Raw genomic sequence first — 27,739 nt, 5'->3', positions numbered from 1 at the left:
TTAAGATAGCAGTGCACTTATTTGATACACACCAGAATATTGTAGTGCACTTTTCTTGTCCAATCCATAAGACTGATATCAGTTTGTGTGTTTTTTTTCCTGACAAGAGGATGCAGCGGAGAGGGACAAGGTGAAGAGGGCCGGGGAGTGCTGCAGGAAGATCCTCAACTATGTCAACCAGACAGTGAAAGAGGCAGAGAACAAACAGGTAACTGACTATGGAGAGGAGAACCTCTGGGACTAGACACGTGCCCACAGCTGAGCTACACCAACAGTTGTCATGGTGCAGTCATGTTGATGGTGTATATTAAATGAATCGGTTGAAAACTGTTTGCGAAGCCAGTTCAGATGGGAAACTCAAGTGTTTGCATAAAGGGATTCAAACAACATGTCCTTCCTTAATATGGCAGTCTATTTAAATTGACCAGTTGTGCACACATATCCTAGCTATGCGATTGGTTTGTCTTTTCTGCTTAATATTGCTGCTGCTGTAACTATTGCTGCCACCTGCTATGCGTTGTCTGTTTTCTGCTAGTCCACCACCACCCCAGCCTGAAATTGTATTAAAATGTTAATAATTGATGTATTGCTCTGGCAATAAATGGTTAAACGAATACATGAGTTTCCTGTGTAAACAGTATTCATGTAAAATATAGTAAACAGTGCAACTCTTATGCCTGCCACCTTTCTACCACAATATATCAGCTAAGGGACTGAATAGGTCCTGTCTAGCCAGTGCTGATAAGTCTGTGTGCTCTTCTCCCTACAGAGGTTAGAGGACTACCAAAGACGCCTGGACCTGTCCTCACTCAAACAGAGTGAGAACCCAATGATCTCAGAGTTCAAGGTGAGACTCGACTCCTCTATTCCTCCACTTGTCTCACCATTTATTTACATGCATGTACCTTTATTTGACCAGGGAAGTTGATTAATGACATATGCTCATTGGCAACAACCCCAGTTGGCATAAAGCTTTAGAAAGGTGCCTGTTCTGATGTGTGCGCTGGCGTGGTGTCTGCGTGTACGCCCTTGTCAGTGTCGCCAGCAGCATACCACCCTGCATCCCACTGCTGGCTTGCTTCCGAAGCTAAGCAGGGTTGGTCTTTGTCAGTCCCTGGATGGGATACCAGATGTTGCTGGAAGTGGTGTTGGAGGGCCAGTAGGAGGCACTCTTTCCTCTGGTCAAAAAAAAAAAATCCCAATAGAGCCCATAGTGGAGGCCATAAAACCTAGCATTCAAACAGGGAAATGGTTCCAATTGTTTTTCCCATAGGGGATATTAGAATCACTTAAAATAAGGGCTGTGTTTCGTGTAGGCTCACCCTGGCATGACGTTTTGATAACCATGTAATTCTCTCTCGGACAAGTTGACTTTTATCAATATATTCCTCTTTATTTACTCTCAGATTTGAAAATGCTAATTAGCATCAAAGTAGACATCATGCAAGACTACAAATCCCTGCAAGCTCCTGCACATCATCTCTAGCTGACACCTTTGCTAACAGGTATTGTGCCAATTTAAAACTTCCACAAGATAGTTCACAGAATTGTCAAATTAAATACATTTAGCCAATTTATTCATTACTAAATTTAGCTAACATTAGATAGTTAATCCAAAGATTCTTACATTTGCCTCGATTGTCAGTCTCGTCCAGATCATCATGGCATTTGTAGTTCTTTATGATAGCCACATTGGCAGCCAATTAGCATTCCATTTTTGGGGGGGTAAATACAGGCGAATATATTCATAAAAGTCACCTAGTCCTATTTGCACGGTTATCAAAACGTCACGCCAGGGTAAGCCTACACGGAAGATTATTATTTTAAGTGTTTCTAAAAATCTTTATGGGAAAATTGAATGATGGAAAAAACGATTAGAACCATTTCCCTGTTTGACCACTAGGTTTTATGGATATTATCACTCATACTGTGGTACTCTATGCCCCAGGGCAGTGATTGGGGACATTGCCCTGTGTAAGGTGCGGTCTTTCAGATGGGATGGTAAACAGGTGTTCTGACTTTCTGTGGTCACTATAAAGATTGCATGGCACTTATAGTAAGAGTAGGAGTGTAAACCTTGGTGTCCTGGCTAAATTCCCAATCTGGCCCTCATACCATCATAGCCACCATTCCCCAGGTTGTTGCTGTAAATGAGAATGTGTTCTCAGTCAACTTATCTGATAAAATTAATAAAATAAAATTAAGTGTGTGTGTGTCTGTAGAGCCTGGACCTGACCAAGAGGAAGATGGTGCACGAGGGACCTCTCTCCTGGAAGGTCAACAAAGACAAGACAATCGGTAGGTGCCCACAATTTAACATAATGTGTTTTAACGGTGTAGAAATGTTGATAATGTAGAGTCTATTTATTTTTTTCTCCTTTAGGACAATGTCTAATATCATTTTCAGCTTAGCCCTTTGGTACACTTGAGTTGTCATCGTCTAATGCTGAAAAACTAAGTAGGCTACAACATACAGTAGAAAACAAAAGGGTACACATGCTAGTTTTAGCCTACATAAGCACTAGCTTGTCCTCTCTAGTGTAAGTGCTTTACTGTGTGTTGTAAACCATCTGCTCTCTATACCAAACGCCAGGACTGAGAGATACTCTCTACCGCACCTGCTGTCTAACTCTGAATGCTCGGCTATGAACAGCCAACTGATATTTACTCCTGAGGTGCTGACCCTTTACAACCACTGTGATTACTATTATTTGAACCTGCTGGTCATCTATGAACGTTTGAACATCATGGCCATGTACTGTTATTATCTCAACCCGGCACAGCCAAAAGAGGACTGGCCACCCATCAGAGCCTGATTCCTCTCTAGGTTTCTTCCTAGGTTCCTGCTTTTCTAGGGTGTTTTTCCTAGCCACCGTGCCTCTACATCTGCATTGCTTGCTGGTGGGGGTTTTAGGCTGGGTTTCTGTATAGCACTTTGTGACATCGGCTGATGTAAAAAAAAGGCTTTATAAATACATTTTATTGATACAAAATGTTCCCATACATTACTACCAATTAATCAACAAAAAGTAGCATGAGTACCCTTCTGACATCACCAGGTGGTAAATTAGTTAAGAGACCAATAAGAAAGAGTTCCAAACCTCACTGCCAATAACAGCTAATTTCCAGTTTCCCACTCAGACCATTCCCAGACATTCCTAGCAAAATTCTTGCTTGAGACATTTTTACCAATTTAATTGCAAAACAATCACAGTAAGGTACTTAATTGTTACCCGCTTCATTGGACCTTTAAACTGTTGAACTTCCTCCTGTGCCCTCAGAGCTGTACACGCTGCTCCTGGAGGACATCCTGGTGCTGCTGCAGAAGCAGGACGAGCGGTTGGTCCTCAAGTGCCACAGCAAGAACCTGGCGGGCACCGCCGACACCAAGCACATCTTTAGCCCCATCATCAAGCTCAACACCGTGCTGGTGCGCTCCGTGGCCACCGGTGAGTCCATTGAATTCATTTTATTTCCCACAGGGAAATCCATTCTGCAGGAGTACATAAGACACGATACATGAAGATACAATGACACACAAGCAAGCACTAACAAGCCACGTCCACTTAGTTTAATTAAGAGGGTTGTTCAGGAGTGTGTAATGTTTACAAAAAATCTGAAATAGTTTGTGTAGAACAGATGTCATTTTCTGTTATGCTGAATGGAGATTTGTGTCAGCTTTATATGTTCCATTTCTATCTGTCACATTCTGAATGTTGGGTCCCACTGAAAAGTTTATTGGAATCAATGTCCAATAAAATTGCTTCAAGCAACATATCTGTGGTAGCCTGGTCCCAGATCTGTTTGTGCAGTCTTGCCAACCATCATGGTTGGAATGACAATGGACTAAGTTTGGTGGAACCCGTTTGATCTTGCAATAGCTCACATTCTGTTTTACTGAAGTGACCAGGCTAAATTGGAGTTGGCTATACAGCACAAACAGATCTGGCAGCAGGCTATATCTGGTGGGCTTTGGAGAGGAAAGACAACATAGCAGACAGTCATAATATATGTTCTGATGATATGCTGTCTCTTCCCCTGACAGACAACAAGTCCTTCTTCGTGCTGTCTATGTCTGACAACGGAGCCCAGATCTACGAGCTAATGGCCCAGACCGTGTCCGAGCAAAGAACGTAAGTCTGTTCATCCCAAAGTCAGTTAATTCAACTTCCCATTCAGTTGTCACCTGGCTGGAACTAGGATTGAAACATTCTGGACACTTTATCAAAGTTCCCAGGTTTTCCAGAAATTCCAGTTGAAGGATTCCAGGGGAAAATAAGCAGGGACAGGATCCTCCAACTAATATTTCTGAAAAAGCTGGATTTTTGTAGTTTTATTTGTATTTTAAGTCGAGTTCCTCCAGGCTAAGTTGCTCTCATAGAGATAGATGGCACTTGACAGAAAGACGGGATGGGCTCTCTTTCTATCTCTCTGGTTGCAATGTTTCTCAATAGCTCCTCCCATCCACTAGGTGGCAGTGTCTGATAACGCAGAGGGCAGACACCATGAAGGCGAAACCGCACAACATCATACCTTTACCTCAGACCGAGTAAGTTAACTGGCCTTTTTTGGCTATTTATATATATATATATAATATTTTTTCTATTTAACTGTTATATATTCTGCTGTCAAATGAAAAAAGGCTCCCGTTTCACATCGCCTTAGTTTATAATTTACGCGTGCGTGCATTTTGCATGTGTGTTGCAGTGCTGAGCGAGACGCAGTAGAGGTGATAAGCACAGGGATACCCAAACTAAGCAAAGACCCAGACCGCCTTTCCAAGGGAAGTATCCAGTTTGCAGGTATCAATTACAAGACATTTAATCTAGTTTTTCGACCCTATGAAAAGTTCTGTGAGTTTGACTATGCTTCATGCAGCTTTAAAACAACTTCATTTCCCATGTTTCTGTGTCCCCTAGAAAAATATGTCACTTCCTCGCCTGGTCTGCAACCCACGCCCACATCGATCAACCCATTCGACAGCATCAAATCAGACGACAAGGAAGAAGAGTCGCCGCTACTGCTAGACAGAAGAGAAGAAGGGGAGGAGGTAGATGAAGCGTTTCTGGTTGGAGAGCTGGCAGACAGACTGCCCTTACTCCAGGAGAGGTCATGCCAAGGCATTGCCATCGATGACCAGGAGCCCCATGACGCCTTCGTCATGTCCCCCTCCAGAGCCGAGGAGGCCCTAAGAACCTGTGAGTTTACTACCTTGGCCTTAGTTAAACCAATATGACACATAGTGATTGAATGACACTATCATAATGTTTTGCTGCAGAAACTAAAAATGTGTTTCTTATTGTCCGGTGCTGAGCGATTAGTGCTTTTTTGAGGTTGGTTCGATTATGAAAATATAATCAGTTTTCAATTTCGGTTTCGATTACTTTGGGTTGAATGCTGTAACAACACAGAATAAAACAATTAATAAAAGTCACCTGATTGTAGTGACTGCTTATTAACCATCATAGAGCTGCTGCATATGCTGTTTGACAAAATCCTTATTTGGTCGTTTTTCAAAGTAAATAAGGCATACTTTTATGACTGCTGAATACCAACTATCAATCACTTAGATCATGTATTTTCAGGGAGAGATACCTCGCGAAGCAACAGCTGCTCTCTATATCCCCTTACGATCGAGCATTCTTCTGCCTCTTCTGTAGCAAGCATAAAAGAAACACGGACCGGGCAAGTAGATGCCCAATGGATTATGGTCATTGTCGTTAATTACCACATTGTATGCGCTAAACTTTGTATAATATTGGCATGTTGAAAATTACAACTCCCTACTACATCGCCAGTGGCGATTTTAGCATGTAAATCTTGGTGGGGCAAACTCAAATTGTTTGGGGGATGCATACCAGCACGCCAAAAACACAACACTAAACAATACATCAATTGCACTATAATGATGACAAACGGTGCACACGAACTTTTAGGGCCTACATTTTTTTATTTTACCCTTATTTTACCAGTTAAGTTGACTAAGAACATTCTCATTTACAGCAACAACCTGGGGAATAGTTACAGGGGAGAGGAGGGGGGATGAATGAGCCAATTGTAGAACATAAAGCTGTCCCAACAGCAAAGCTTTCATTTCAGCACCATGGAGTGAATCCTTACCACCGCTACACCTGGCTATCAGTGGAGCCTTGTCTGGCAGCGAAACAGTTCATTCACCCTCATTTACCTCCTTTTTTGAAAAACATAGCTGATTTGGCTGACTTGCTTAATTAAACAAATGTGGCTGCTGACTCCTTGTGGATTTGTTTAAGTCGATAAGAACCTCATTGTCCTTAATAATACTGAACGCCAACATGAGTTTTGACTTTTGAACCATTCAAACATTATTACATTTATGTTCAGTAAATTGATGTTTGTTCTTATATAATTAACACTTAGCTCTAAGTTTAAGCAAGTGCAAGCAAACGAGCTGCAACGAGGTAGGCCTATTTGTTCAGCACTTTCAAAATGGACACCGACAGAAATTCAGATAAATTCAGCAAGATGTTCAGGCCTTGACTCTTCGAGAGAGAAGAGAGAGAGAGAGAGAGAGATGTGCGGTTCGCTTACTATTTGAAGGAAAATACAATCACGAGGATCCACTTTTATAGACAATATACCGACGCATAGACAGCGCATTGCGCAAACAAAACAACCCTCGCAATATCAACTGGAATTACATGGGTCTATTACTGAACTTTTTGTTGAAAACAAATATTTTAATGGGAAGAGACTGTCACTGGCAAACATGGTTACAGACCCAACAACATATAGTATCTCCTCCTCGTGAAGAAAAGCACATGAGCTAATTTATGCAGAAGCATACAAGACATTTTTGGACTCAACATTGTTGTGCTGTGCTCACTTGAACAGGAAGGTGGCGTGGCGGTTGTTCTTGTGGGCAAAATGTGTCATCAAGGGGGCTTTCAAGACAACGGGGAACTCTGGGGGGGAAAAAACAAGGTCTAATCATGACATCAGTTATCTTTAGTTTGCAAGCTGTACAAAGAGGCCCGAGTTCCCGGCTTGGAATTCTGAGTTGGATGACCGTTCAGAACGTATTTGTCCCAGTCGGAGCTAGTTTTTTTCCGAGTTCCCAGTTGTCTTGAACTCACTGAAGTCGAGATTTCCCAGTTCTGAGTTTTCAGTTATTTGGAACGCGGGCAGAAGTTATGCTGGATTGCCAGCATGGCCAATGTATTCAACCTTTTCTCATCCATGGTGTTGCATGTGAATGTTTATCCTTTTAAGCTTGGAAAAGAGACCCTTAAACCCAGACTTGGACCACACACCCACTCCACTGAATAGCAGGCTAGTGATTGCTTTGCGACGCTTGCAGGTAGCCACTGATTCCTTCCAAACCACTCATTGTTGAATTTCCGACTTGTTGTGTAATGTTTATGTCCAATTGCCGATGAGCACCGATACCTTTTATCTATACTTTTTTTTCATATGACAAGGATTGAAAAGGATTTGCCAGTAGATTGTCGACGTGATTCATGATGATGACTGCTTGTCTAGCTTGCTAGCTAAGATTTTAAAAGTAACATGGTCAGTCCAATCAAAACTGCGGTAGATATGTGATTTGACGTCATTTTATCTGTGGCCAATGACCTTGAGCCTTCTTGGATGGGCACTTGTAATGTAAATGTATGGCAGCACCCAAGGGGCTTGAACTGCCTAGCTCTCTCTGTAGATTCTGCGGTGACGTAGTGTCCCGATGAGTGACAGATTACTGAGCAAATCACGGCGCAACAAGAGAATATCACTAACGCCTACGCTCTGTATATTCCGCTGGCTGCCCCTCCACCACAGAAAGCACTAAGCTAGGCTGAAATACCTGCATTTTGGAGATGCCTTACTCAAGAAAGACACTTTGAATGTGGCTTTATTGCGGCGGCTTTATGCCTAGTTAAGGTTAAATACAATAAAATTAACTCAATCATTTTTTTTTGACATTGTTTGCAAACTGATATGTGACACGAATTAATGTCAAAATAACATGCTAAACATTTTTTTTAGCTAAACAGGTCCTGTCCCACCTACCCTGAATGACGGGTCGCCAATAGCACAGTTCAGGCTGGATCTGATTTATCTCTAAAGAAACTGCAATATGCGCATTGAGCTCACAGAAAAAAGTGATTTAAATAATTGAACTGTCAGTCAATTACTGTAGTTGTTTAAAAAAGAAAAAATAACATTTCAGTTAATAGCTCAACACTTTTATTGGCCTAATGAATATGACCATGTAGCAGTTTTAACACACCAGTTATGGAATACCTTAAAAAAAAAACTGCACCTGGATTACCTGTTGCCAGTAGGGCAGTTTAAAACTCAGTTAAATGAGTTCACTGAAGTGTGCAATTGTTTCAATTGATTATTATAACTTGTTGTAATAACCTGATGTTTTGTAGTTTTATCTATTTTTGTTGTTTTGATGACTTTTGTCCTCAGGGCACCATTGTAAATGAGAGACTGGTCACAATTGGGTAACTTCCCTCTTTCTCTCCTTCTCCCAGTGGCAGCCCTGAGGCAGGTCCTTCTCAACCACATGACAAGCAGAGAGGAGGGCAGCGACAAGAACAATGAGAATAAGAAGGAGAAGGAGCAGAGGAAGGGCTTGGCCCATGGCGCCCGCCTGCTGAGGACCACGTCACTGAGGGGCCCAGAGGACAGCAACAGCAGTACATCGGGCCCTAGGAGCGCAGCAGCATCTTCTCCTGGCTCCTCGGAGAACGGCACCTCGGAGAGGACCGAGGCGGGGAGGGAGGAGGGGGCCCCAGGATCCTCGGAATTCCCGTCTGGGGACACAGCCTTCTTCGAGACATCTGAGGACTACGGTGAGCCTACTGGGACATTCAGGGAGCTGGACAAGTCATGGGAGGGCAGAAAACTTATTGGCCAATCCCCTTCTGCTTAAGTCGGATTTTCACTTAGTCATGTTTAGATGTCAATAGGAGAATTTGACTTAAGCGGAAGTTAGGATTTACCCTGTAATCTGTACTGTTCAAATATCCTCATAGCTGAACAAGTTGTGTTTATAGCCGTTTTATGATATCATTATGCATGTGAGGTTCTTCCTTTTTAATTGTGAACGTTAAAAGTTCTCAGGTGGGCATAACTTACACTTTTCAGAGATTATCTGCTTTATGGCTCTAAACCGGCATTTCCCAAGCTAAGGGTCGCTACCCCATATGGGGTCACCTGATTTGAAAATGGGGTCACGAGAAACTCTCAAATAAAATACAAAAATTGCGCTTAGTCACGTTTGTAGGAAGAATGAACCATCTTTTGAACGGTTTAAGCTACAAAATATTATGACCCCACCATTGAAGGATAAGGCTCTAAGGAAAACATATGTGTCTTCTGTTTCCCTCTACAATGTCCACAAGCCATGCATTACTCATTAGAACAGAGTGGACAAGACCAGGCAATAGATCAGACTCTTGCTCTCTCTCTCCCTTTTCAGGCAGTTACATTGTCCTGGGGGGCTCGGGGGAGAGCAGCACAGACGACGACGGTCAAGCGAGTGGCAAGGGTGGAGGCGGGGCCCAGTTGGACTCGGACTCGGGCATCGACCTGAAGAAGCTGCTCTCCTCATCCTCGCAGACAGGGGATGCTGGCCCCAACCTCAGCCGCCAGGTCATGACCCACATCCGCCTGCTGCAGGCCAACCTGCAGCACTTGAAGGTACACCATAAACCCCCCTTTGAGTACCATGAAGAAGTTGCCCCCCTAGATCAGACCTGGGTTCAAATACTATTTGAACTAATTTCAAATACTTTCTATGCTTGATTGTGTTCGCACTTCAGGCAGGCTAGAGTAAACGCTTAAAGTATTTGACAGATTTCAAATAGTATTTGAAGCCAGGTCTGATCTAAGGTCAGTTTTAACGGCTCTTTGATGGATGCCTCAGGGTAGCTTCGGCACAAAATCAAATCATATTGTATTTGTCACATGCTTTGTAAACAACAGGTGTGGACCAACAATGAAATGCTTACTTACGTACGGGCCCTTCCCAACAATGCAGAGAGAAAGAAAATAGAGAAATTATAGAAAAGTTTTAAAAAATGTAATAATGATAGATACAATGAATATGGCTATATACAAGGGGTACCAGTACCAAGTTGATGTGCAGGGGTACAAGGTAATTGAGGTAGATATATACATATAACTAGGAATAAAGTGAGAAACAGTAGCAGCAGCGTATGTGATGAGTCAAAAATGTTGGTGCAAAAAGGGTCGGGTAGCTATTTGGTCAACTATTTAGCAGTCTTATGGCTTCGTGGTAGAAGCTGTTCAGGGTCCTGTTAGTTCCAGACTTGGTACATCACTACCGCTAGCTTGGGAGTAGCAGAGAGAACAGTCTATGACTTGAGTGGTTGACGTCTTTGACAATTTCTAAGGCCTTCCTCTGACACCGCCTGGAATAGAAGTCCTGGATGGCAGGGAGCTCGGCCCCAGTGATGTACTGGGCCCTACGAACTACCCTCTGTAGCATCTTGCCGTCGGATGTCAAGTGGTAATGCAGCCAGTCAAGATTCTCTCAACGGTGCAGCTGTAGAAACTTTTTCAGGATCTAAGGGCCCATGCCCAATCTTTTCAGCCTCCTGAGGGGGAAGAGTGTTTGTCATGCCCTCTTTACGACTGTGTTGGTGTGTTTGCACCATGATAGATCCTTTAATGTGGACGCCGAGGAACTTGAAGCTCTTGACCAGCTCCACTTCAGCCCCGTTGATGTGAATGGGGGTGCGCTCGGCCATCTGTTTCCTTTAGTCCACAATCAGCTTCTTTGTATTGCTGATATTGAGGGAGAGGTTGTTGTCCTGGCACCACACTGCCAGGTCTCTGACATCCTCCTTATAGGCAGCCTCAACGTCGTCAGTGATCAGGCCTACCACGTCGTGTCATCTGCAAACTTAATGATGGTGTTGGAGTCGTGCACGGCCACGCAGTCGTAGGCTAACAAGGAGTACAGGAGGGGACTAAGCACGCACCCCTGAGGGGCCACCGTGTTGAGGGTCAGTGTGGTGGATGTGTTACCTACCCTCACCACCTTGGGGAGTCCCGTCAAGAAGTTCTGGATCCAGTTGCAGAGGGAAGTGTTCAGTCCCAGGGTCCTTAGCTAAGCAATGAGTCAATGAACAGCATTCTCACCTGGGTGTTCCTGCAATAGAGATTGTGTCATCTGTGGATCTGTTGGGGCGGTATGCAGATTGGAGTGGGTCCAGTGTGTCTGGGATAATGTTGATGTGAGCCATGACCAGCCTTTCAAAGCATTTCATGGCAACAGATGTGAGTGCTACGGGGCGATAGGCAGGTTAACTTGGCGTTCTTGGGCACAGGGACTGTGGTGGTCTGCTTGAATCATGTAGGTATTACAGGCTGGGTTAGGGAGAAGTTGAAAATGTCAGTGAAGACACTGGCCAGCTGGTCAGCGCATGCTCTGAGTACACACCCTGGTAGTCTGTCTGGCCCTCCGGCCTTGTGAATGTTAACCTGTTTGAAGGTCTTACTCACATCGGCTAAGGAGAGTGTGATCACACAGTCGTCCAGAACAGCTGGTGCTCTCACGCATGGTTCAGTGTTGCTTACCTCAAAACTAGCATAGAAGGCATTTAGCTCATCTGGTAGACTCACATCACTGGGCAGCTCGCGGCTGGGTTTCCCTTTGTAAACCATGATAGTTTGCAACCCCTGCCGACGAGCTTCAGAGCCGGTGTAGTAGAAGTCAATCTTAGTCCTGTATTGATGCTTTGCCTGTTTGATGGTTCGTCGAAGGGCATAGCGGGATTTCTTATAAGTGTCCAGGTTAGTGTACCGCTCCTTGGAAGTGGCAGCTCTAGCCTTTAGCTTAGTGAGAATGTTGCCTGTAATCCATGGCTTCTGGTTGGGATATGTACGTACTGTCACTGTGGGAACAATGTCATCGATGCATTTATTAATGACATTTCACATTCTTAAAGCAAAGTGGTGATCCTGACTGACCTAAGACGGAATTTTTACTAGGATTAAATGTCAGGAATTGTGAAAAACTGAGTTTAAATGTATTTGGTTAAGGTGTATGTAAACTTCAACTGTAGATGAAAACTCTTGGTAAATAGTATGGTCTGCAGCTTATCATGAGGTTTTCTAACTCAGGCGAGTAGAATCTCAAGACTTCCTTAATATTAGAGATTGGGCACTAGCTCTTGTTAAGAGACGCACACCTCCCCCTTGAGCTTACCCGATGCTGCCGTTCTGTTCTGCCGATGCATAGAGAAAACAGCTAGTTGTATATTATCCATATCCTTGTCTAGCCATGTTTCTGAGAAACATAGGATATTACAGTTCTTCAGGTCCCGTTGATAGGATAGTCTCGAATGGAGTTCGTTCAGTTTGTTCTCCAGTGATTGTAAAATAGCCAATAGAAAAGAGAGTGGAGGTTGTTTATTTACTCACCGCTGCAGTTTTATTATGGTGCCCGCATGTCGGTCTCTATATTGCCGTCTCTTTCTCTTCCGAGTGTCGGGTATTAGGGCCTAGTCGGGGTGAGCAGTATGTCCTGCGCTGCCGACCTGTTGAAGTAGAAATCTTCATCCGAATCGAGGTTAGCAATCACTCTTCTGATGTCCAGAAGTAATTTTTGGTCATAGGAAACAATGGCAGAAACATTATGTGAAAAAATTTATTTAAAAAAAGTTATCAGCGCAACAAAAAAAAACAGGAGCCCATAAAGCGTCTACTATACATTCCAGAACTTCATGGTACCAGAAATGTATGAGAAGCGCTTTAAGTAAAGTCATTCAAATTCTTAATTTCAGTCCCTCATGCTTTTGCCCATACTATTAAATGTTTCTATTCAGCCATTTATTCATCCATCCACACACTAATTTTGTCCATCGCTTTTGTTCTACCAGAGATAAGTTTATCAACAATTTATTTTCAGGAAGTGGAAACCAAGTATAATGAACTGCGCCAAAGGCTGAGTGAAACAGCTACTGACACAGAGGAGAACAAAGGTACTGTGAATTATTGATATTGCGCCCCATATGCCACCCTATAGCCTTTAATAGTGCACTATTTTTGACCAGGTCCCATAAGGCTTTATAGGGAATAGGGTTCCATTTGGGACACACACTGATACTTTACTGATCATGAACAGATACAAGAGTAGTTTGCATGCACAAGATGCTTGAAAGGGATTTTGTAATACATGCGCATAGATATCTTGTGCTCCACCAATGCATTGTAATTTCTGCAAGCATTGAAGTTTGAGTAAACCATACACACGGGACAACAAACAGAATACGTATCACAACTTGTAACTAGATTTGTTGTTGGATACCCTAAATTTATACAACGGGTGGGTCTAATCCTGAGATGAGGAAAGCAAATTCGAAATATGTTTTCACTATTTCTCTCTTTGTTTTCTGTCTCTCGTCAGATGAGAGTTAGTGGTGACAGAGCCCCTAATCCTCCACCACAAGAGAACAAAATAGTGACATTGACAGGGAGGGGGACACCTGGTCACCTCTCCCTGTCCTCTTGGTGCCCCCCACCTCACCCCCTCACCCCTCCAATGCTGCTTTGACCTAAAGAGGAGACTGAGACACCCCGCAGGCCCTCCCAGGCACACACAGCAATCAGGGAGGAACGCTACAACTCTCCACAGCCTTCTCACAAGGACCATTGGACTATACCCCCCTCAACCACCAGATCTTTTTTTCCTCCTGTGGATAAGAGTGTCATCTTCCCATTGCTCGCATGCATTGGGTCTTCGGAACTCATCACTTTCAATTTATCCAGCCGGGTCCAGAAACACAACTGTACGTGATGCTATAGTCCAACTTAAAGCACCCCCGTGTGGTGGCTAATGCTTTGGGCCTAAAGGATCATGTACCATAGCAAAGGCATACCAAAGTGAGAAGTGTGCAGAAGCTCCGCTAGAACAAAACATTTTAAGTTTAGAGAATGGTCATTGAGATTTTAATCAGTGGTTTTTACTTAACTTCAAAACATAATAGTATGTTAAGTTAGCCCACCATCATGCCTATAATGACATTCTGAAGTGAATCTTAACTTTCACTTAAAATGTTCCCTTCGGTATGTATAGATGTGGAAGACTATTGGAAGTGGAAGTTAGGATTATCCCCTTAAGAGGTCCTCAAGTAATTTATTGGATCTCAAGAAAAACAAGCAGTTCTCCAAAAAAAGGGAAAATGTTGTGCATCTCAAGAAAAAGGACCAGTTCGGTCTGCTAGATAGGTCTACTTTGCCAACCCAGTGAAATACTGTTAGTAGTTAGTAAGAGCAATTTTTCTTAATCTTTCAGTGTGGCTGTATCTCCTCTGGCTGGCATTAATGGCACTTTGGAAGCACGTGTGGTATAGCAAAATACGGGAGGACAGTCCGTCGTTCCTGTTATTGACTTTCCCCTGAAGTAATGTGGTATTCATCCATTCCTAATTGACAGTGACCCTCTTAGATCGGGGGAACACCCCCCCCAGCTATGTGCCCAGTTGCTGTATACCTTCCTTTTTCTCTGTTTTTGGAACTCCAAACTCTGTGTTACTGTACATCATCCTTTGGCTACAAGCTACTGAGGAACTCTTCACTCACAAATGTAGCTTCTGGGGTGAGAGCACAGACCTCTGTGATTTCATGGTTGGATTGAGAAAGTACTGGCACAACAAATACTGTATATTCATTTCACTCCAGTGTTAGCCCAGCTGGAAGAATGTTTAAATATAAAGTTGTGGCTTGGATTCTTGGATGGAAACAAAGAAGTGAACAAAAAAGAAGAGCGACTTCTATTGACTTTTAAATATAAAAGAAATACAATAATGACCAACACTGCGTCTCTTAACGTAAGAGCAATCTTCACATTTCCTTGGTTTTGTTGTTTTTTTCCTTCTGCTTTCTACATCATACAATCATGTATTATTTTAACAGAAACTACTAAAACATTTGAAAAAATAAGACTGCAAAGTATCCCTAAAATATTAATGTAATCTGTATTTGTATTATTTTTGTCTAGACTTTATTATATTATTATGAGCACTATTAATATGGTCACTGCCTCTGAAAACGTAAATAGTTATTTTTAGATGAGCGATTTAAATTTGACTGATCTATTGTTTAAAATGAAGGGAAAGATTGCAAAATGTCTTCATTTTATTTCAGTCTATGTTACTGGGTAGAGGGAGGGAAATATGAGTTGGAAATATGATTAAAGAAGCTGGCTGGAAACACTGATGGTGGAGTATTATTGTCTGGGCTTGGATGTGAAAATACTGCAGCATATTTTGGTATACCTTCTTGTTTCACATGTTTATCTTTCATTTTATTCGCAATGCAATGAGACCACACATATTGCCCAAATACTTGTTAAAGACACTTAAAAGGGAAGTTCAGTATCTCACAACTTAGGCCAGGATTCAGTCTGATCGCGCTGTCAGCTATACAGCTTTTAAAGGCAATGTTCTCGTGTTTACGGAGACGGCATTCACAGTAAACACTGCATATGTTGGCTCAATCAGAAATGACATTTAATTAGCCGACAAAGCATGATCGGATTGAATCCTGGCCTTAATGTTATGTGATTCCTCACCCTGAAAGTATTTTACACAGACTATTTTTCAAGGTATGCCAGGGTTCTTTCAGATCTGATCCCATAAGATCCCAACGTTTTTTGTTAACAGCACAAGTGTGTATTAGAAAGGGGAGTCTCAATCAGCCGCTTTGGAATTTATATATTTTGAGCAAGTAAATTCAAACTTCATTGAGCTCTTTTTTTTTTTTTATACGACCAAACAGAGCCCTGTAGTCCTACATGTGTGGATTGATTGATTGACATTGATTTTATTGGGAAAAAGATGCACCGAGTACAACCAAGGGGGTAACACGTTAAAGCGAAATTCACTTGTCTACAACATGGTCCTGTAACGTCTGCTTCCAACTCACACTCTCAAACACGTAGATCCCCTGAACGCAGCTCAATTTCCAGCTCACACTCTCAAACACATAGATCCCCTGAATGCAGCTCCCTCTCCAGATCCCAATCATCTGAATTCTGATCACCTGTTCACACACCTGTATGTCATTGTCAAACACTATTTAGTTCAGTTCTTTGCAGCCCATCATTGTGAGGTATTGTTTGTTTTGTGGCACACTTCTATTCAAAGCTCTGTTTTTCCCGTAATTGAATCCTCCCGTGTATGATAGTTTTTGCCTGCCTCACTAACGAAGCCTTTTTGCCTATTCCCTGCCTGTACTTTAGCCTATTGGATTTCCTGTTATCAACATATTGCCTGATCTCCCGGACTACGTTACTAGCCTTTTCCCTGCCTGTACTGTTGCCTTTTTGGACCCCCTGTGTATGACCTTCTGCCTGCCCCTGGACCCAGCTACCTGCCTCCTCCTGTGGTCCTTTACATTAAACACCTGCTGCGCCCTGCGCTTGAAACCAGCTCTCTGTCTCCCCTCGTGTTCTTTACAGAATACCTCACCAAAAAACAACAGGTGGATTCAGCCTCGCTCCAGCTATGTCTAGCCTGACAGGAGGAACGAATCGATGAACTCCGACCTCCTTCGCCAGTCCATTCCTGCGTCACCAATATCAGGTGCCACAGCCTCCTCTCCTTCATCTCCCCCCATATCCATGCCTAATAAATACGATGGCTCCCCAGGGAAATGTCAAGGATTTCTCATGCAATGTAACCTGTACATAGACCATCACCCTGCTGACTTCACCTCAGATAAAGACAGGGTGGACTTCATCTCCCGACTCACAGGCAAAGCTCTGGATTGGGTCACAGCCCTGCGGACCGCTCAAAGTTCTAATCTGTCCTCTGAATCACGTTTCCACGCCATCTTCAAGGAGGTGTTCGACCATTCAGTTTCAGGTCGTCACACCGGGGACCAGTTATGTGAGCTGCGACAGGGCCGTCGCTCCACCACTGAGTATGCCCTTGAGTTCCGAACCATGGCTGCCTGCAGAGGATGGAGTGAACCAGCTCTCCTTACAGTCTACCGGACTGAACCTATTGCCTGATCTCCCAGATGACGTTACTGTTGCCTTCTTGGACCCCCTGTGTATGACCTTCTTCCTGCCCCTGGACCCAGCTACCTGCCTCCTCCTGTGGTCCTTTGCAATAAACACCTGCTGCGCCCTGTGCTTGAAACCAGCTCTCTGTCTCCCATCGTGTTCATTACAGGTCCCTGATGGAATACAGACAAAATACAAGAAAAAAAAAAGTGCAAGACCGCATCATTCAGCATAGAATAAATAAATAACTAACAAAGAGAAAGTCCTTATCTCATCTCCTGGACTCTAATATATCCTTATCAACAATACTATAACAGCTAAGATTCTCTCTGGGCCAGACCTCTGCCTGCACCTTTCTGATTTGGGCCCCCGAGTGGCGCAGCTGTCTAAGGCACTGCATCTCAGTGCTAGAGGCGTCACTACAGACCATGGTTCGATTCCAGGCAATATCACAACCGGTCCGTGATTGGGAGTCCCATAGGTCGGCGCACAATTGGCCCAGCGTCGTCCGGGTTTGGCCAGGGTAGGCCGTCATTGTAAATAAGAATTTGTTCTTACTTGCCTAGTTAAATTAAAAAAATACAATGTAGCGAAGACACAAATGCCTGTCAGTGACCAGAGACCTTATAAAACGGTAAAGTAAAGTGCTGTATATGTGAACATGTTTGACAACCTTTGGACAGTGTTATAATATAGATGTAGTTCAAATGAAATGTTACAGATCAAACTGGACATTTCTATTAGGGTTAGGGCTGCTACAATCGATCTGTTTAAAGAGATTGGAAATGCTTAAGATCCCGTTCAAATTCGTATTACATTTGGAATTCGTAACAAAAAAACATTCAGGATGTAACATATACTGGATGTAATTTTCTTTTTTTTGATCTGATAGTGTTGGCAGAGGAAGGGGTGTCGCCATATAAAGGGCAACTAACATGTTTCTGTCTTTTACCACCTTAGTCCCTAAGCAATTTGAATGTCTAGTCCTAAATGTGTAATAATGCCCATTTGACACTAGTGAGAATTTATCGCCCTCCCTAGGCATCCTTTTGTGCTCTTAACAAATTGTCTGACCTGCTGTCTAACTATGCTAAATTCGAATTATTAGTAGTGTGTGATCTTAATCTGGATTGGTTGATGCCCGTATCTGATGTGCTGAAAGATATTTATACTGAGGTAAATCTAACTCCGCTGATAACCAACTCACCCCAACTTCAAACACCCTGAGAAATCTACTCTCTTAGATATTATTCTAACAAATACCCCTCATAAATTTACAGCCAATGGGATAATTGCCAATGAGTTCAGTGACTATTGTCCCGTTGCCTGTATAAAACATGTTAAACTACCTAAATCTTGCTCATGCATTATTACAGAGACCTTTTAATTTTAATGAGCAAAATGTTTTTGTCTGAGCTGAGGTCGATTGACTGGTGGGTTGTATCAATGACTCGGATCAGGCTCTTAATCGTTTTATTTCCCTGTTTAACTGTGGCAGATAAACATGCGCCGCACAAAATGCTCTCGGGTGAAAAACAGATCTAATCCTTGGTTCACACATTGTCTGTGAAATTACAGCAAAGAAATGTAGTTTGGGCTAAGGCTGACTGATTCTACATTTGATTGGCAGTCCTTCAGGCAAGTGAGAAATAAATGTCCATCTCTGGTTAAAAAAGCAAAATCAGCATTTCTTGAATTGTGTATCGGATCGTGGTGGTTATCAATGTTCCCTCAAATTCTGTTGAGCACAAACTTCAACAAAAATTCTGGGAAACTTCCGGTGTTTTTTACTGTGATCTCTGAGGCTGTACCCGCTTTAAGGGAAACATTTATAGTGTTAACTAAGGGGAAAACTCTAGAAAGTTGAGTGAAGTTCAATCTCATGCTACTCTGAGGGGGCTGATATTTTTTCTTCTTGGCAGTTTGTGGTAATCCAGCTAACTTCTGGAAAGTGGTCAAATCTTTTAAACAAAACTCCACCCCCTAATTGACACAGCTGGTTTTGACAGCCTTTGGTCCCATACAATGGAAGTATGTGGTACTTTAATTGCCATGTTGTTTCAGCTGGCAACCTATTTGAAAGAGTAATCTCTGAGAGTCCTCTAGTGCATCATTCTCTACAATCTGTTCTGGGCTGACTGACACATACTTTATTTTCATTTCAACCATTGGTGTCTGATGTACTAAGTGCTTTGCTAAAGATTGATGTTTAAAAAAATGCATTTGGGGCTGATTCACTTAATCCCTTCTTACTGCAGAACCATTGACCTACAGTGAGTGTACAAAACATTAGGAACACCTTCCTAATATTGAGTTGCACCCACTTTTCCCTTCAGAACACCCTCAATTTGTTGGAGCATCGACTCGAAAGCATTCCACAGGGATGCTGGCCCATGTTGACTCCAATGCTTCCCACATTTGTCATGTTGGCTGGATGTCCTTTGGGTGGTGGACCATTCTTGATACTCACAGGAAACTGTTGAGCGTGAAAAGCCCAGCGTTGCAGTTCTTGACACTCAAACCGGGGAACCTGGCACCGACTACCATACCCCGTTCGAAGGCACTTAAATATTTTGTCTTGCCCATTCACCCTCTGAATGGGACACATGAACAATCCATGTCTCAAGGCTTACAAAATCCTTCTTTAGCCCGTCTCCTCCCCTTCATCTACACTGATTGAAGTGGATTTAACAAGGGATCATAGCTTTCACCTGGATTCACCTGGTCAGTCTGTCATGGAAAGAGCAGGTGTTCTTAATGATTTAGGAGATCTTTCTGACTTAAATAACAACCATCCAATTTCCAAATAAATTTTGCCTCAAGTTTTAGAACTAGATTGCAGTTGTTTCGATTGATTGTAGTGGTTTATTTGTTGAAATTGTTGTGTTGAGGTTGTGCCTTGTGGTTTTTTTTTTTGTAATGTACATTTTTGTTCTGTTTGAGAGAAAATGTTTGTACTCAGGGCACTATTGGGCTACCCTGAGTAAATAAAAGTTCATTTAAAAAAAAAGTATTTCATAAAGCCCTTCTTACGTAAGCACTTATCAAAGTGCTTTAAAATAATCTGGTCTAGACCCCACATAGCAAGCAAACCAGTAAATATTTGAAAAGCTGCATTTCAGTGTTTATTTTCCAAGGACACATATGGCAAAGACCAAAAATAGCTAAAAGATTTCCAACACACCCACTGAGCTACAGTATAGTGCCACTTGAAAGTGATAAAATCATATGCTTTAATTTGTTCAAGCAATTAGAGAATTATTATGCTGCCCTCAATAATGTCTTGTCATACCTGCTTGGTTAGTATGTGACCAACCCAATGTCACACCCCTCTCCCAAAAGCTGGGTGTTGGCCTTGCCTGTAAACCGGTGTAAAATGGGTAGTTCTGAGCACTCTTGGCTTAGTCTAGTCCAGGTCTGCCTTCCCCTCTGTTTCCATCACCATGATTACCCTCATCCTGGTCTGCATTTGTCTCAGCCTGGCGTTGGACACCGAGGCTCAGAAACCGAAGCATTGCAGTGATTACACAACTGAATGATTTCAAATATTTATCTGGAAAACCAGAAACGGTGACGCAGCAGTCTAACTGCATTACTACAGATCCTGGTTCGATACCGGGCTCTGTTGCAGCCTGTCGTGACCGGGAGACCCATGAGGCGACACCCAATTGGCCCAGCATCGTACAGGTTAGGGGAGGGTTTAGCCGGCCGTAATGTCCTTGTCCCATCGCGCTCCAGCGCCTCCTGTGGTGGGCCAGGCGCATACACTGTCGCCAGGTGTACAGTGTTTGATTCAACTAATTCTTATTTAGTAACTGGTTCCACAGCCTTTTTTTAGTTTACTGAACTTTTCGGTCAAAGTGTTAGCTGAACTTAAAATGTTTAGTTGGCCCAAACTTAGCTCCAACTTGAGAGAACTTAGGTTTGGGACACCCACATGTTCAATTAGTGCTTTAAACATAATGGTTTCAACATGTTTTGATGTACATTGTGCTTGTTCATTTATACACTAATTATTATTCAACATGTCCTCACCTGGGATTGGAACTCACAACCTTTTGGTTCATGGCATACTTATCTTCCTGCTACCATGTGTAATGATGTGCGCTGAGAGTCGGGAAGCAAGTTCAGGGCGTGAGTGTTTTTAATAATAAATAAACGTAACATAATACAAAACAAGACACACAGACAGGAAACAATGACGCCTGGGGAAGGAACCAAAGGGAGTGACATATATAGGGCAGGTAATCAAGGAAGTGATGGAGTCCAGGTGAGCGATGACATGCAGGTGCGTGTAACGATGGTGACAGGTGTGCGCCATAACAAGCAGCCTGGTGACCTAGAGGCCGGAGAGGGACGACACGTGACACCATGTACATTTGCCAGGCCCTATTTAATGTGGAAGATCCCTTAACAGACATACTGTAGTGGACTTCCATCAGTCCTGGAAGAAAAAAATCCTACTCAAACACATCAGATAATACTGTGTTCCATAAAGTGGAATAGACACCTAAAGTAAACAAACCCAGAGCCCCTTTCTGTTAATCTTATCAATTCAACCTGTTGCATTAATTTAGTGAAAATAAAAACCTGTTTTAACAAATCTAGGGCCTACAAAAAGTTGGCCCCCCTCAGCACAATATTCAATACTAAAACATTCACTTTAAGTACTTGACACTGTTCCACGTAATGGAAGCAGATTATCGTTTTAAATGACATTACCTTCCTGCTTCAATTTACTGGTGTTACCTAAACTACAAAACCAAGCAACAAGAATCAGAAACTGTCAAAGAATGTTTCTCATACCATTACTTCAAATGTCCCATTGTCCGCTTGCTTTCAATCGCAGCTAGTCTTTTTACAATCTCAATGCTCAATCCCTCAACTCATCATGAAACCTTAGCTTTTCAAATGATTAAAATATTGCATCATTAGAGTGCTATCAACAACAACAAAAACACTAACGTTACCATTCACATACTGCCAACACTCATTGAGTTTACATCAACCCTCCTTATCATGTCTTCGTCGCTGTCATCCGTCGTAAAGTTGGAAAATAAAAGAAACCAAACCATGATTCTCTCCTTACTAGAAGGCAATGTTTTCATTGTAGTCTACCCTAACAATATTACTCTATATTTTTTATACAAACCTCTGCTGGATATTCCCTTTCTGCTTCACACTTATTAAACGTCTATTTTAAGATGAACCTGTAATGTGCCAAATGAAAATCTAGAGATTATCTCACATTTCTTTTAGACTAACATTTCGTTTTCAACAGCAGAGATTTGTATAAACCTTGCTCTCTGTCTCTCTGACACTTCCAACATTGTTTCAATATTCAAATTTGATCTCCAGCTGTTGCATAGTAATGACCGTGTCAGACAGGCAGGCAGCTTTTCTCAGCCAGTCGAAATCATGAATCAGCAACATTTTTATGGATATATACAAAGAAATACCAATACGAAATGAAGTGCAGCTAGTTTGCAGTCTTTCCAGCTTCAGTTTGAAGTGATTGTGTTAGCTGTGTTGTTGGCTAGCTCCTCTGAACAACAGTGTCCTGATGAGAAAGCACATTTTCTATGTCAGGTGAAATCACACCTCATTAGCTCATTGTTATGGATGTCTCCAAATAAATGTAACTAAAAAACAGCTTAAACAAATGCAAATGCAGCTACTGTGTTATTCTGGCTGCACTGTTTGACGTGACTGTAAATGATCCCTGGTTGGCTAGCAAGCAAGGGATAAGAATGTTGCCAGCCAGTGTGGCAATTAACGACTGGGTCGTGTCTCTGTCAACCAAACCGATAGAACGAACAACCAGCCGGCTTGAGTAGCAACCCTAGATTTGTGTCGGGACTATATCTTGTGGAAGGAGGAAATAGTATGAATAAATTCATCAAAATAACATTGTTAATGAAAATATGTACATCATTATTTGTATATGTTGGTAACCCGTTCTATAAAAGTGATAATGACCTCGAAGCTGGTGTTTGGAGGATATATTGGCACGGTTTGCCGGTCCTCGACTGACACCCATGCCAATATATCCTCCAAACACCGGCTTCTCTGACATTATCACTTAAATAGGTGGCAGCCAAGTCTTGAAGTTGAATTATGACTAAAATGAATTTAGATTATCTATACCCATAGTGAACTGTACCTCTTAAACAAGTTGTACAGACAGCCAGCCTGGCTCCAATCTAACTAACCTGCTAGTATTTGGTGGATAATGAAATACAGTACTATTGTTTTTTCTGTGATAATGTCTGTGATAAAGTGATAGTCACTTCATTAAGTCAGGATTCGTATTTGACTAAGCTCGATGCTTTTCCCCCTTTTTCCCCTGCCCGCAACAAAGTTTCTCCCTGCAGACAGTCACTGAGTCTGAGGTGCTAAAGGAGCTCCTGAAACTTGACCCCACAAAAACCATCTGGATCCTAATGTGGCCTATTTCTATTTTGCCCTGTTTATCAAAAGTGTTGGGAAAACGTGTCAATAACCAACTGACAGGCTTTCTTGATGTCTATAGTATTCGCTCTGGTATGCAATCTGGTTTCCGCTCAGGTTATGGATGTGTCACTGCAACCTTAAAGGTCCTCAATGACGTCACCATTGCCCTTGATTCTAAGCAATGTTGTGCTGCTATTCTTATTGACTTTATTGACCAAAGCTTTTGATATGTAGACCATTCCATTCTTGTGGGCACGCAAAGGAGTATTGGTGTCTGAGGGGTCTTTTCCCTGGTTTACTAACTACCTCTCTCAAAGAGTGCAGTGTATAAAGTCATAAAATCTGCTGTCTCAGCCACTGCCTGTCACCAATGGAGTACCCCAAGGCTCAAACCTAGGCCCCACGCTCTTCTCAATTTACATCAACAACATAGCTCAGGCAGTAGGAAGCTCTCTCATCCATTTATATGAAGATGAAAGTCTTATACTCAGCTGGCCCCTCCCCGGATTTTGTGTTAAATGCTCTGCAACAAAGCTTTTAGTGTCCAACAAGCTTTCTCTACCCTTAACCTTGTTCTGAACACCTCCAAAACAAAGGCCATGTGGTTTGGTAAGAATAATGCCCCTCTCCCCACAGGTGTGATTACTACCTATGAGCGTTTAGAGCTTGAGGTAGTCACCTCATACAAGTATTGGGAGTATGGCTAGATGGTACACTATCCTTCTCTCAACACATATCAAAGCTGCAGGCTAAAGTTATAGCTAGACTTGGTTTCCTCTATCGTAATCGCTCCTCTTTCACCCCAGCTGCCAAACTAACCCTGATTCAGATGACCATGCTAGATTACGGAGACATCATTTATAGATCGGCAGGTAAGGGTGCTCTCGAGCGGCTAGATGTTCTTTACCATTCGGCCATCAGATTTGCCACCAATGCTCCTTATAGGACACATCACTGCGCTCTATACTCCTCTGTATACCTGTCGCAAGATCCACTGGTTGATGCTTATTTATAAAACCCTCTTAGGCCTCACTCCCCCCTATCTGAGATATCTACTGCAACCTTCATCCTTCACATACAACACACATTCTGTTAAAGGTCCCGAAAGCGCACACATCCCTGGATCGCTCGTCTTTTCAGTTCGCAGCAGCTGACGACCGGAACGAGCTGCAACAAACACTCAAACTGGACAGTTTTATCTGAATCTCTTCATTCAAAGACTAAATCATGGACACTCTTACTGACAGTTGTGGCTGTTTTGCGTGATGTATTGTTGTCTACCTTCTTGCCCTTTTTGTACCATGTTTTGTGTTGCTGCAGTGCTATGTTGCTGTCTTAGGTCTCTCTTTATGTAGTGTTTTCTCGCTTGTCGTGATGTGTGTCTTGTCCTATATTTATATATGTATTTTTATCACAGCCCCCATCCCCGCAGGAGGCCTTTTGGTAGGCCATCATTGTAAATTCGAATTTCTTGGCTGGTTCAATAAAAATGTTAATTATATGGGGTAATTTACCGTTAAAATAGAGAGCAAGAAGGCTGGTAACAGTTAAACCACAAACTGGACAGTTTTAGTGTGGTGTTATATTTCATGAGGTGGAAAGTGACAGGTTCTTTGGGATCTGGGTTGAGCAGGCAGAGTGAAGGACCGGTTTTAAGACATTTAATAAATGAAGACCTGGTTTCCATCAGTTGATGTTTTCAGTACTGTCCAGGTTGACCCAAGAACACAAATCAACCATGCAAATATAAAACATACCAAATAAAATGCAAACAAAAGGCACCCAGGAGGCAGACGTCCATCTTGTTTACCATAACTTCCAGTGTCAGACTCATTACCACATCCTAGAAACAGCCATACCTCAGGACTGCATTCCCTCCTTTGGGTGGCCACCCCTCAAACAAGGAAACAAGTCTTAAAGACAATACAGGTGAACACAACCAATTAAACATATTGGGGTGCTAACAAGGCAATTAGTCACACCTTTGAGGCTGAGACACTCACCCACTTCATTGAAGTGTGTCCTCACACTGTTAAACACAGTCATTGTAGCCAACTCAAACTGTGGTGTCCGAGGGTAGCTGGGGCCAATCTTCTCCTTTCTCTGCTTCTTCTGGGGCGGCAGGTTACCTAGTGGTTAGGGCGTTGGGCCAGTAACCGAAAGCTTGCTAGATCGAGTCCTCGAGCTGACAAGGTTAAATCAGTCGTTCTGCCCCTGAACAAGTCAGTTAACCCACTGTTCCTAGGCCGTCATCGTAAATAAGAATTTAACTGACTTGCCTAGTTGGTTAAAAAAAAAATCAGCGTGAGCCAGGGGCAGTCTGGGCAAATGCCAGATGGGCTGGTCTATTTTAAGCCCAGTGGGCCAGTCTAACTTAGGTTTTTACAGTTAAATTAGGACAGCGTTTGGGAAACCCTGATTTAGTAGATGCTCTTCTCCAGAGTGACTTACAGTAACGCAATCATCTTAAAATAGCTAGGTGAGACAACCACATCTCAGTCGTAGCTAAATTTTTCCTCAGTAAAGAATAGAAACATACCAAATAACACAATAGAAACTAAAGGAGATTGTGCAGCCCAGGATGTAGGTGTCCATCTCTTTTCCTATAACTTCCAACATATCAGCACTGGCGGACTTACCATTAATCAGAAGAGCCAATAGCCTCAGGCCTCACATCAAGGGGCCTCATAAGCTGGGCATGAAAATGTTTAGTTTTTTATAATAAAGACCACCTCATGCTCTGCTCAAGGTATAATAAAAAATAAACATCTGTCTGCTTAAGCTATAGATATGTTTTTTGCATGTTGACCTTTCGCATCTGCGGTGGAAGGTGGCCGAGCTACAGCTGTGTTCATCTCATGAATATAGTTCTCTCTTGTCCCTCTGCAGCAGACATACTGTATATATGGTGAGTAATATGTTTGAAACATCAAATCGCAACAAAATCACAGTATCGAATCGCAATACATACAGAATCGTGAAAACCACAATACGTATCTTATCGGCAACTACGAATCGTGAGGTCACTGGCAATTCCCAGCCCTACTATACAAGTGCAAAATAGAACACATACACAGACTTACATTTACATTTAAGTCATTTAGCAGACGCTCTTATCCAGAGCGACTTACAAATTGGTGCATTCACCTTATAATATCCAGTGGAACAACCACTTTACAATAGTGCATCTAAATCTTTTAAGGGGGGGGTTAGAAGGATTACTTTATCCTATCCCAGGTATTCCTTAAAGAGGTGGGGTTTCAGGTGTCTCCGGAAGGTGGTGATTGACTCCGCTGTCCTGGCGTCGTGAGGGAGCTTGTTCCACCATTGGGGTGCCAGAGCAGCGAACAGTTTTGACTGGGCTGAGCGGGAACTGTGCTTCCTCAGAGGTAGGGAGGCGAGCAGGCCAGAGGTGGATGAACGCAGTGCCCTTGTTTGGGTGTAGGGCCTGATCAGAGCCTGAAGGTACGGAGGTGCCGTTCCCCTCACAGCTCCGTAGGCAAGCACCATGGTCTTGTAGCGGATGCGAGCTTCGACTGGAAGCCAGTGGAGAGAACGGAGGAGCGGGGTGACGTGAGAGAACTTGGGAAGGTTGAACACCAGACGGGCACTATATATATATATTTTTTTCTTCCAACTAGACACCACACCTGACCAACTGAGGTAATTAAGTAGTTCAGTGATTGCCCAAAGTCAATACACCTGGTCTTCCAGGTTGGTTAAATCCAAAACAAGAAGTGCCTGCAGCACTCCAGGGTTGCCTACCCTGGAGACTCCACATCACTCTGAACAGAGCCTCCAAATCAAGCATAAATTGGCTTTAAACCAGCTACAAAAAGTATATTCTGACAAAAGATGGATCAAAGTCCATGAGTTGTGATTCTGGATGGCTACCAACAATGACATGAATCTACCATTTGGGGAATCGTAAAAGCTTAATTTCAGCTGGTTTCATGTCGATGCTAATATGGCTAACAAGCAGCAATCTAAGCAAACCCCATCGATTTTGTCCCATAGTTGTGCACATGTAGATTGTGTTGCTAAACAACCCACCCATCTATTCTGGATTTTTTTTTTTTTACTAGTCATCTTTATATGCAAAACAATTTGTATATTTATTATTATTTATCAGCCAACTGAGATGATGATAGTAGATAAACAAGTGGCGGCATTTGCCAAAAGTTATATTTGATGCATTTTTATTTTGAAAACAAATCCAAAAAGTACAGTTAGTGAAATTCATGCACAACCCAAAAT

General features: G+C 42.6%; 1 protein-coding gene across 8 annotated transcripts in view; it reads left to right on the top strand.

The window, feature by feature from the left end:
- The window catches only part of LOC106567565 (rho guanine nucleotide exchange factor 12), a 140,964-nt gene extending 125,727 nt beyond the window's left edge, over positions 1-15,237 (top strand). For all 8 annotated transcript variants that reach the window (XM_014137028.2, XM_014137024.2, XM_014137030.2 and 5 more), the window contains 12 exons: positions 108-208; positions 770-847; positions 2,223-2,298; positions 3,282-3,449; positions 4,046-4,133; positions 4,472-4,549; positions 4,708-4,802; positions 4,920-5,198; positions 8,520-8,840; positions 9,470-9,690; positions 12,929-13,001; positions 13,427-15,237. In XM_014137028.2, the coding sequence (XP_013992503.2) occupies positions 108-208; positions 770-847; positions 2,223-2,298; positions 3,282-3,449; positions 4,046-4,133; positions 4,472-4,549; positions 4,708-4,802; positions 4,920-5,198; positions 8,520-8,840; positions 9,470-9,690; positions 12,929-13,001; positions 13,427-13,437 (1,589 nt within the window). In that variant the 3' untranslated portion in view covers positions 13,438-15,237. The remainder of the gene's footprint in view (positions 1-107; positions 209-769; positions 848-2,222; positions 2,299-3,281; positions 3,450-4,045; positions 4,134-4,471; positions 4,550-4,707; positions 4,803-4,919; positions 5,199-8,519; positions 8,841-9,469; positions 9,691-12,928; positions 13,002-13,426) is intronic.
- The last annotated feature ends 12,502 nt before the right edge of the window (positions 15,238-27,739 follow it).

The sequence above is a fragment of the Salmo salar genome, chromosome ssa13 (assembly GCF_905237065.1).
Source record: "Salmo salar chromosome ssa13, Ssal_v3.1, whole genome shotgun sequence".
Lineage (NCBI taxonomy): Eukaryota > Metazoa > Chordata > Actinopteri > Salmoniformes > Salmonidae > Salmo > Salmo salar.
This window is presented reverse-complemented; position numbering and strand designations above follow the sequence as displayed.